General features: G+C 32.9%; 1 protein-coding gene and 1 long non-coding RNA gene across 11 annotated transcripts in view; both read left to right on the top strand.

Moving 5' to 3' along the window:
* The window catches only part of LOC148282294 (uncharacterized), a 232,300-nt gene that overhangs the window by 149,375 nt on the left and 70,503 nt on the right, over positions 1-12,422 (top strand). The gene's annotated exons all lie outside the window — the stretch shown is intronic.
* Arms (Ankyrin repeat-rich membrane spanning) overlaps positions 1-12,422 on the top strand; it is a 116,480-nt gene that overhangs the window by 77,575 nt on the left and 26,483 nt on the right. For all 10 annotated transcript variants that reach the window (XM_088225312.1, XM_088225311.1, XM_088225310.1 and 7 more), the window contains 2 exons: positions 11,528-11,659; positions 12,124-12,321. In XM_088225312.1, coding sequence (XP_088081438.1) covers positions 11,549-11,659; positions 12,124-12,321 — 309 coding nt within the window. In that variant the 5' untranslated portion in view covers positions 11,528-11,548. The remainder of the gene's footprint in view (positions 1-11,527; positions 11,660-12,123; positions 12,322-12,422) is intronic.

Genomic DNA, 12,422 nt, shown 5'->3' with positions numbered 1-12,422 from the left:
ACGATATTTTTTTAAGTGGTTGTGATAATAATTTAGATTATGACTCTTACGAAGAGCACGAAATCGAAGAAGCTTTTTCTGAAGTATTTTTGGATCAATATCGAGCTGATATACCTCATTTACGTTTTGTTTGTAGAATAGAGTTTGTATGGTAATAATTACGTTTTGTTAGTAGAGTAATAATTACTACCTAATGAACAGCTAAAACATTTAGATTTCCCATTACTGTGGGTACCCATTATAATAAATTAACAAATGATTTTTTTTATATTCAAACGTCCTAATTGACAATCATTAGGTTCCATGGTGAATTATTTTTATGTTTTATGGCTCTTTACTTATTTGTTTATATTCTTAATTATGGGATTTTCCGGTGATATAGGGACCTCACTAGATAAGAGTTATTGTATTAAAGGTAAAGTATTCAATTAGTTATTCATTATGGAAGTACTTAAATATTTTCGTAATCACTGACTCGGGTTTAATAGCGGGGAAAACACCAAATATAATTATTTTCCTCAAATATCATAAAAGTGATTAAAAATCTAACTATTAACATTGATTTATTTTTTATTTCACTGTTTTTGGAATGTAAAAAAGTTCAGTTTCAGGTCCCGACTAGCTAGAAGTTTCCCGTGTTTAGTCGTTTCTCTTTTCTTAAAAGCACTGCGAATTTAAACAACATAAGTAAATTTATAATGAGGATGTTTAGAGGTTTTAAAAAAAAAAATGTTCATAGACAAAGCTTTTTTTTTCAATTTTTATGTATCGTATTATCAGCGCTACGATATTTTAAAGTTTTGTATTTCTGACATTAATCCGCGTGTGACGTCGCAAGTTCTCTTCCACTTTTTCTCGGTTAGTTCTGTTGATTGGTCCATTGACGATTAGCAAACCGGAAATCTTACACAACCCTCTTATCATTGATTGATTCATATGAACAAGTGACGTCGTTCAAAGTTGTTCGTTTTCATTAAAATATTTTTAATGATTTTTTATTCATTTTCAAGAAACTTTGCCGTACAATTTAATGCTTAAATTTTTACAGCGCGTAAGAAAACATTTTTTGTATAAAATTTTCCGTAGGGCTGAAATAGGTACGAAAGTAAATAATAACCCGTCGAATAAGTCATTTTTATGTTTTGAAAATGTTTTATACCACTGACGGTTAAGTGCAACAAGCAGTTCCCGAATTCATTTACCCTTTTGGGGATTATGACGTCAGCATCAGTCTAGTTAGAACTTTATGATAGGGATTAACAACAACGATATATCGTTGTTTAGCAGTATAAGGGTTAATACATTTTAAAAATATTTTATCGAATACGTTGTTTTCCAAACACACTACTGTTTTAAAAATTAATAGCAATTCCAAGAAAAATCTTCCATTTCATAAATATCTAATTCAAGCCCAGTGGAGTGAGCAAGATGGACAACTCGTGCCGCCCGCAACACATTCTCGTACAGCGGTTGTAAACCCTTTCTTAATGGAAAATAAAAACAAACAAAAATGATCTCGCGCAGCAATCTCAAGGCGCATTGTTTTAATAGTTATTATTGAAACGACAGTACTATGGTGGTTTTTGTTGTTGATTGCGGGGCAAAGTGCCCTTATTATCAAACCTACCACTTCCATCAATGCATGCTAAACAAAATTTGAGTAAAATATATCTTGAAATTTGTTGCAACAGAGAGGGAACACATTTTTGCCAAGGGAATATAGAAGTCTAGGCATTTACAGGACTTATGATCTGTAATTGGCTGTTTTAAATGGCCACTTTACACACTGCGAAATATTCACCATTCACGATTATTTTTACATTACCTCAACTCTTGCATCTGTTGACTTTTGCAAACTAAAAGAGCTGAAACCTTTATTGAATTCGGCGAGTTTCATCTGGATAAATTATTTCACCTCCTAGGTAATGCCTAAAAAAACTTAAAAAATATTTTTCTTATGCAAATTATTTCGATCAACAATATTTTGAGTATGTCCAAATGTTTGTATGGAGTTATTTAGATTGAAACTTCGTGATAACGGGTAAATGTACTAAGAAGTGATGTTATTTCTTGGTAGATGTTATAATATAATTTTAATTTAAAAAATAATGTTTTCGTACAACTGTCTCACAAATTGATATCACTTCCAAGAAAAATATTCCGTTTCACTAATAGCTAGTTCACGCATAATGGATTGAGCGAGATAGACAACAGTTGCTGAAATTACAAACAGCTGTGGTAAATTACATATTGTGTACATTTATATATATTTTTAATCTTACTTTATTACTCCAACTGACAAGTTAACTCTGCAAAGGGTCCTTTTTATTGTGAATAAATATACAAAGTATATCATTTAAAATGATAACGGATATTAAAAGTGATATAGAAATAATAATACCTCACCTAGAAACTCGGAAGCTTAGCAGCTCAACCTATTCCGAAAGTGAATTCGACAATAACGATCAACTTCTAAGTGATAGTGATGATAGTTTATATGACTCTTATGAAGAGCTCAAAATCGAAGAAGCATTTCTGAAATATTTTTGGATCAAGATCGAGCTGATATACTTTATTTACCACAATTACGTTTTTTTGTAGAATAGTTTCTAGAATAGAGTTTGTATAGTAATAATTACGTTTTGTTTGTAGAGTAATAATTACTACCTAATGAAAAGCTAAAACATTTAAATTTCACATTACTGTAGGTACCCATTATAATAAATCAACAAATGATTTTTTAATATTCAAACGTCCTAATTGACAATCATTTAGGTTCCATGGTGAATTAATTCTATATTTTATGGCTCTTTACTTATTTGTTTATATTCTTAATTACGGAGTTTTCCGGTGATATAGGGACCTTACTAGATAAGAGTTATTATATTAAAGGTAAAGTATTCAATTAGTTATTAATTACGGAAATACATCAATATTTTTGTAATCACTGGATCGGGTATAATAGCAGGGAAGACACAGAATATAATTATTTTTCTCAATTTTTTTTTAATACGCGTGATATGTTTATATTTTATTAAACTTTTAAAAATATGTTATTATGGTGCAATTGTGAAACTAATTCAATTTAAAAATAAGATCTGTCTAAATTGTTTCGACTGCATAATGAATCAAATTAGATACTGATAATGTTGAATCGGCTATTATTAAACTTGTGCATTTATCATTGACCGTGTCCAATCTGCCACGCGCTGACTAAATTCTGTAGGCTCAAACTTCATTAGATTAGTTATTTCTATCAGCCGTTCTTCAGATAAGAATAACTCTATATATAACAGCATTAGTTTATTATGATTAATCATTCATTTTTGGTCGAGACAAAATAAAGTCGATTTTATGAAAAAAAATCCTGATATAAAAATATACGTGCGGATTGAATGCGTTTTACATATCATTCATGCGACATAGTTTAACAAAAGAAATCTAATTTTTCTCTTCTGTTTTAGGAAAATTCTCAAAAATGTAAATACGTGATTTATTTATAGTCAATTTGTGAAGCACTTTTTCGTCATAATTTTTTACAAAAATATCGCTATGAGAATACCCCTTGTTATTTGTTTCATCATCATTCATCTGCATTTGTTAACAAAATGCAGCGTATTTCTATACACACGAAGGCAAGGGGATCAGTCCTACGCTTCAGATGCCAGTCCAGGAACAATGACAGCTTAAACGACATTTAAAATCAATATTCTACATCTACCCTACCAGAAATCGAACTCAGAACCTCAAAAATAGTAGGCGAACGCGCCAACCAAGATTTTTACCTGACAGCAGCCATCGAGTCGAAAACACTCCAGTTGTTATTTGTTTTGAGGACTATAAAACATAGCAACATGTTCTTTTCAAATTTAGTTTAAAATCACTAAAATAACATTACTAAGCACTTTCCATAAACACAATCCATTCCTACTTCAAGACTCTTAAAATATGTCATCACTTATCTAAACGAGTGAACACATCAATATGTATCTTTTATGGGTGATTCCGCGTAAGTTGGATTCGTTCCCGGAATTCGTTACACGGAATCACAGCAAAAAAGATACATATTGATAACAGTGACCGTGAAGATCTACGCAATTATTTAAGTGAACGTATTTTTAATAAAATACGCTTTCCGCATTTCCTTTATCCATACCTCTCCACTCGATTGTGAATAGGGCACTTCTATTGAATTACCGGCTAAAGCATTATCTTAACATCATTTTCATATGAAATAGAAATTCTACAGACTCCAAGTTGCTCTCTTGGGTGCTATAATAATTGGACGTGCTATAGTAATTGAACACTCTAAATGCAATTGTCAAAAATAAGTAAACGTAACGCGTTAATTTAAAGAAAGAACACGCCAAAAAATTGTATGATATGGTGGAGATAAATTCCTACGTTTATTTTTGACAATCGCACGTGGAGTGTCCAATTATTATACCTTGTCCAATTACTATAGCACCCACCCAAGTTCATTCAAATTTTGTATAAAAACATGACAATATCCACGAAGTGTCTATTTATAAACTGTTTATATGGCGTATTATTTCACGCACGAACTCTGGTTTGATTAAAGAAAGAGCCACAATGCCTTATTTGGTTGTATCTAAAATGTTTGCAGAAAAAAATAATATTTTGTGCTTCTGCAACAAAGTGACACTTGCATAACCCGGAAAATCTGCGAACTCGAAACTGTCAATGTATTCCACATTCGTCGCTCCGTTCCAATCGATGCTCATAGCTCATAGAGATAATAATATTATATCTCACGGACTCGTATGTTAGCAGTTCGAAATTAGTATTTAGTAGCTGCATGCTCGTACCTCTTCTCTAGTTCACGAGTCTGTCTTGAACGGGCTGACTCAGTCGTCCCGCGCTCCGAGCTCCAAATATATTCTTTACGGCTTCAATTTTGTAGCTTTCAATTGTGTCTGTTAGTCGAGTCGCGTGTGAAACTCATATTATTTGTGACACCATGCTGTCTACTGATGTTGTGGCAGGAACGGTTTCTAAAAGCCTAAGTCTGCTTAACCGAAGCAGTATTAATCTCGTATGTTTTTAAATAAAACCAACGCCCGATTTAAAGTTAAATATTTTTAAAAAAATAATAAGGAAGTTTAGTGGTACCCTAAGTATAAATGTTTTCGTGGACAATTTAATTTCGTAAAAATAATAAAATATTGTTGAAATTGCGTGCATTTTTAATATGTCGTCATCATTCACAAACTTGTTCGCCAATCATATTATAGGTTCGTGTAATGGACGAATGTATTTGGATTAGTTCAAAAGTAAAATATTTATTTAATTTAAATTCAGTAAACTTCCTTATTGCTAAATTTAACTTTATTATTATTTGTTTAGACGATAAATTTACAGATTAATTCAAATTTACTTAATAGTAAACAATATGATTAATTAATATTTAAACTAATTTTACCTTAATTAAATATATCTAAAAATTTACGTAATACATAAATAAATTATTTCTATCCCTAATTACATACAAATAACATTTCGCTCAAAAAGTCGAGATGCTTTCAGCTTCCCTGAGACTTTCTGGCAACTCGTTAAACATTTTTAAACCTAAATAGTAAAGGTTGTTTTGAGTTCCAGTCAGTTTCACCTTAGAAAGCCTGAAATCACCTCCACTCCTCGTTCCATAACTGTGGAAATCCTTATTCCTCTGTATACTTTTCATCGTGTACCAAGCAGTCTGTTTTTCAACTTATAAATAAAAAGAGTTTTGAACAGAATTGTCTTTTTTAATCTGCAGGATATTTAATTTCTCTAAAGTAAATTGAATCCTGGTGTATGGACCACACCACTTCAATACCACACTCATTGCCCTGTTCTGTAAGACTTTATTTTTTTCAATTCTGTATCGTTTTAAAGAAACAGGACAGTAGAGCAATATTTCAAGTGTGGCATTGCAATAGATTGGCACACTAATTTACTTGAATTTAAATATAGTTTTTTCCTAATTCTTCCTAAGAATCCTAGTTTTTTCGCATTTTTTTTTGTTATGTTTTATGCAAGATATTGCAGGGAAAACCACCAATTTTTTTGTGAATTTAATCATAATATCATATCCAATTTTACATCGCATCGTGATCGATTTTTGTTTATTTATTTTTTTCTTAGAAGCATCTATTGCAAATGTTTTGGCTAGAATCCTGTTTCAATATCATCCAGTCTAATTAGTATAATATTATGTTATCGCGTTAGATTATTTGCGCATATGATATTATTTATTTTATTTCGTGCTAAAATAATAAATATTATATGACGTGAAATATTCGATTTTTTTTCATATTCACTTAAATATTAATTATTATTGTGGATAAGTGTATTTGAGTAGATAATGCTATTTTATTTTCTGCACATTGTTATTAACGATTCTTTATTTTTTATAATTCGTTTCTTAAATTCTTATTTCGTCTCGTTTTAAACATTATTTATATATTTATACGATTACTTACATCACGGTTTCAGGCTTCCTGGGGTAAGATTGACTGCTACTCAAAACAACCTTTTTTATAAAGGCTTAAAAGTGTTCAATGAGTTGCCAAAAAGTATCTGAGAGTCTGCTACAATAGTCTCCATATCAAAAAAAATATAGCATAATTTGGATTAAAAATGGACAATAATATCTGTAAGCTTATGTGTAATACTAATTTGTAAAATTTATTATTATTTTATGACTAAATAAAGAAACCATACAATATCTAAAGTTTTGCCAAATTGCAAGCATACAATGAGGAATTTTAGTGCTTTTTTATTATTTGTTAATAGACTATAAACTAAACCAATTTTTTTTTCAATATTTTTATGTGTTTTTAAAGTTTTATAATTTTGAAATTTCTCCACGTGTGACGTCACAAGTTCTCTTTGGTGAGTTCTGCTGATTGATGAGTTGGCTTCCTGTAAACTGGAAATCTAACACAACACTCTATCATTGGTTGATTCGGAAGAACTAGTGACGCCGTTCAACGTATTTCGTTTTTATTGAAATCATCTCTATTATTTTTTTTATACATTTTCAAGAATCTTCATCGTACTTGAATGGTTTAATTTGAAGAAAAATGTAAGAAAACATTTTTTTATTTCCGATTTCCCGCAGCACTGAACTTGCTCATTCGTCAGATTGTTTCAAAACAGAATAGTATGTAACATTTAAGTAAATAATATTTTTTGTTTCTATTTTGTTACTTTTTTTTTAAAACTCTTTTACAAACTTCTGTAAAATAACCATAATATGATTTTGATAATTAAGGACAATCAACTTTCTTTAGAATAAGAATAAAATTATGTTTGAACATATTTAATATTTACATACACCAACCGAGTGCTTTCAAATGGTGGTATTCTTTTCAGCAAAATGTATTCTCCTATTTAGTGAAAACGCGGTTTTTATATTTCGATGTACCTGGATGGATGTACCCATTGTGTGTTTCAGGAAATGATTTCGTTCTTTTGATCGTATGTTAATAAGATATAGATAAAGAAAAAATAAATGTATTCAGGGAAAACAGAAGCTTCCTATATTGTTCTTCCTCATCAAAGTATCGCTAGTTCGGCAAAGATCAATCGGAAAAGGCGCAAAAGTCCGACAGTCCGCCGTGTGACGAGACTGGCGAGCGAGTGCGAGTGCGAGTGATGAGCGCGAGCGAGTTCAATGTCAAGCGAGAACGATAAGAGGTACGCGCACGTGAGGAAGCTGATCGCCACCCTCCACGCGCCCGTCAATGTGTCCCGGCCTCCGCTCGAGGCCCTGGCCTCGGAGCCGCCGATCTCGTCCGGGCAGCGCCATCCGGACCGGCTGCCGGCTCTCCCGGAGGAATCTTCAGCTCCGAGCTCCCGAGCGGAGAGCGCGGCTCCTCTCTCCGGTCTGGACGGACAGACGCCCGCCGTCTCCGGACCGGACGAGCCCGGCCTCGGAGTGACCGCGCGGCGCTCGCCACCCACCGCTTCGAACGCGCCTAGGAGGCGCTCGAGCCACGATGAGGTGGCTGGCGATATCGATAAGATCGCCCCGGGCCAAAAGAGAAACAAAAGCAACAGCATATGCGTGACTTCGGAAATGAGCCGGCTGGGGCAGGCGCGACGCCGGGGAGCCTCGTTCCTCCACATCCACCTGCCGGACGGAGGGACATCGGGGCCGCACTCTGCCGGCTCGCACCTCCATATCCCCACCTTCACGATCACGGCCCCCGAGTCCGCCTCTCGCAAGCTCAGTAGCGCCTTCCACGGCCTGGGAGCCTTCGCCCTCCGACGTCACTCCAACACGGTCAGTGGGAGACTCTTCCCTGTAACCGAGCATTGTGCTTAACCAGCGGGCCCAGAGAATGATACAAATCTTGAACTGACATGACCGAAATGTTCGGTCCCCATTTCTCGATTTGTTTCGTCATTTGGGCCTTCGTGATGTCTTGCGCCGAGCATCGCCAGACTTTGCTTATGCGAATAAGTTTTGTAGGTGTTGAATGAGTCATGTTTTATGTAGTTACGAGCTTATTGCCTTAAAGATCGTGAGTTTTACGAATACGAGATGCTTTCTTTTCTTACTAATAGCATGTAAAACCTAACCTGTTTTTGTATACAAAATCGTATTTTTATTGCTGTGTGAAATAGTTTTGCCGGTTACTATAAAAGATTTACTACTTACACGTATGATTTTTTTTGAAAAGTGTCATACTGTTTTTTTAAACACATTACGCCAAGCTATTTTCAGTTTCATAATTTCTTAACATTTAAACCAAATTAACACTGTAAAGAACGTGTGCGGCGCACTAATTATGATTTTCAAAATTCGTTGGCATAACGACACTTTTAAGTGCCTAATGAGAACCTTTAAAAGCCTACAACATTTGCTCCGTATCATAAATGAATATAATAATATTGTAGGTTGTACCTACAAAAGTATTTGTGAATAAATACATTTTGTCTCTGAAATGAAAAATCTGAATTCAGCATTTCTTTCTCACAAATGTAGTGATAGAAAAAAATATTGCAACTATGCGTTAACTATAAAACGTGTATCTTTTCAAATATAAATTAATCTCCTTATTCATGTCGCTTAAAATATCTCATGAACATTCAGGCTATTAAAAAATATTATTTGACTTTAATTACTACTAACCAAACGCAGGCGGCAATAATAATTATGTGTCATGGAGATTATGTGCATTTATCAATTTGAAATAATTACATAATTACCTTATACCTTTGGTATTTAATACCTACCTGGCACAGTTCTAGATGTGAGTGGAGATTTTTTAATCGACTCATTCATATTTATGTGCTTTTTGTATGGACACATATAAAATCAAATAAAGGGTAGTTTTTTCTTCTCCACCTATATTTTTTCTGTATATTAGATTTTGGCCTATTAACCTTCCTTCGACTAAGAGGGGAACGAATTGTTCCTTCTTTGCACAATTTTTTTTATTTTTAATATCTGATGCAATAACAGTTTTTTGTGACAGGAAGAACTACTTGAAAATCTTTTTTGTAGATTTACTTTTGTAGGCCTGCACCGTTACTGGAATAAATCGTTATTATTCTTTTTACTTCATGTTCATAAATTTATTATTATTTAGCTACTCAAATAGCTATGGTGCTTAAAAAACTCATTCTTTCACGCGATTTGATTTTCCTCACTGCTCTTTGAGGTTTTAAATCATGCATTTTTAAAAAATAAATATCTGCGTTTTTATAATTTACCCAAATATTTCAATTTCGACTATTAGAAAATAAAAATCAAGTTTAAATCGAACCTCGGACCTCTGATCCGTGAGTTCGCGACACTAGCCACAGGACCACGGCTCGATTTTTTTTCATATGATTTTGAAGAAATCTCGATTAATTTTTGATTTAGATTCAAGTTGATTTAGACTACTTTTTGTACACACCACCCTATAATTCATCATAACATACATACAAATATGTGCATACTCAGGCTTATTCAGAAGTGCACATAATGCAGGTTTACACTTGTAAAATGCAAGGCTAGCTTACTTCAAATATGCAGAAAAGCACGAACTTCCAAAGGGCCAAATTACTATTTCTAAACGATGGCAACTAGCAGTTCAGTCATCCTTCGGTTAGAAACATTTTCTCTTATCATTGATTATGAAATTATTAATCTTTTTGGTTTTTAAAATTTACCAACTAAGCTTCCTTTTTAATCATTAAGTACAAGAGATTTTCAAAGTGTATAGTGTATAAAATCTCTGACGGCGACGCCAAAACACCGTGCCTTCTGAAATATATCCATATAAAATACAACCAAGGCCCTACAAACGCTTTCCTCATCCGTACATATCGAGACGGTATAAAGTAAAATCATACAAGTACGAAATATGTATACATAAACGTGTATATTTGTATGAAAAAAAAAGTACCTTAGCCGGTAGCGGTAATTGAACATGTTTAGATAAAAAAAATTGTATACATATTATGTTTTTCATACAGAAAACTTTGTAGATATAATTGAAGATAAATGTTAACTTCCCATTGTAATATGGGCCTTGTAAATGTTTTTTACTTGCATAAATATGCATATGCAGTTATGTGCTGTCATTCCATGCGCTTATGTATTGATTTATTGTATCTCTGTTGTATTTCTTATACTCAAATGGTTGTCCTAAAAAGATCATTACGATCAAAACACCTCGTAAACACAAAGATGAAATATTGAAACATAATTTTAAAATTTACTACAAGTACAAATCTCCGTATTTGCATATGAAAAATTCTTTTTGGTCTAAATAATAAGCACGTTTGTTTGGCAAGTTACTCAAATAATGAGGAAGTGTACATTTAATTATATTTATTACATGTATCATTAAAACGTAAGTAATATTTTTGACAACTTGATAAAGTATCTATCATGTGTCCAAAACATTTTATTAAATATAATCGAATATGTTAGCGCTGATTTGAAATAAACTGTGTGGGAGTGAATTTCTGGCACGACATTTGAATACTATTTGGAGAATCTCAATTAGATTCATCTCCTGATTGTTGTGTTTAGTGACCTCTGTCGAATCATATTTGTGTATACAAGTGTACTCGTTGAGAAAAGTGATTAGAACTACGAGCATTTGCGTCCAGATGTCTCAAATGTTCTGGAAGAAATCAACAGTCATGGAAAATAGTCATAGTTTCAATTACCATCTTATAAAATCCTCTGTCATCAGCCGCTGTAATATGTTTTGAAAATGTATTGTTTTTTCTGTTTTGATTTTGCATTTGTTCATTTTTTTTTAATACTCGTTTGTAATTTGTGTGAATTTTTTCTAACCAGTAACAAGAACCACTATATTTTTAAGCTGCATTTATTTTTTGTAGCATTGAATGTTTTAAAAAAAATTTAAATGTGAAATTATATATTTCTTACAAAAATAATGCTTTTTTCAAAACTTTACATATAACTTACCAATTTTTTACTTCTTTCAATGTACTGTGTATATGTATTATACTCGTAATCGTAATTATTATAATCTTACTTTTTTTTCAGAGCCTGCACCGTACAGAATCCATGGTTTCTCTCTGCTTCCGGACACTCTCCAATTTCATCACCGAAGATAACCTCAATGGCCTTCAATCATTTCTTAGCAGTAAACAAATCCAAATAGACGATAGAGATGAGGTAATTCTAACAAGAACATTAAATTATGTCATTGGCCATCAACCCTGAGAAATATTAACCAGGTTGCTTCTTTTTAACATTCATCTACCTATATTATTAACTTACACATGCTACGAAGTACTCTTTCAATATTTTTCTCTGTTCATCCCTAGTAAATATACTTCCCAGATGCACAAATTGTTCTACCTGTTTCAGAATATCTCATTTCACAGTGATGCCGCATTTAGTCATACTTTCATCACTTTAAAAAACTATCACATTCAATTTATTAGCTTATATTCGATTCATTAACAAATCGCTGTCCTTGCATACATCATAGACTTTTTTAACGAAGAATTGCAGTAATTAATCGGAATTTAGTAATCTAAGATTGTGACTACTAATTTTCATTAATCTTATAGTTATTTTCACGACAGAATATTGTGGAATAGCAACTTCAAAAATGCAACATATTTTTTTAATAGAATGGCACGACAGCGCTCATGGTGGCGTGTCAATATGGCCGACCCTCCATGGTATCCGAACTACTTGCGCACGGAGCAGATCCCAGTGCCGAAGATAACGATGGATGGACTGCCCTTCTCCTAGCTGCTAAACATGGCCGCACCAACATCTGTTCTGATCTTTTGGATCATGGAGCCAATATTCACCAAAGGGAAATGGTAAATTGTATTTTATAGACAATTTTATCTAGCGATTTGTGCCAAGACAAATTAGATGATTCTTGATATTAAGGATTTTTGTACAAGGAAATCTATCCATT

Source organism: Micrasema longulum, unplaced genomic scaffold (genome assembly GCF_059751315.1).
Source record: "Micrasema longulum isolate JH-2025_06_02 unplaced genomic scaffold, ASM5975131v1 h1tg000341l, whole genome shotgun sequence".
NCBI lineage: Eukaryota > Metazoa > Arthropoda > Insecta > Trichoptera > Brachycentridae > Micrasema > Micrasema longulum.
The sequence above is the reverse complement of the archived record's forward strand: the minus strand, read 5'-3'. Positions and strand labels throughout refer to the sequence as shown.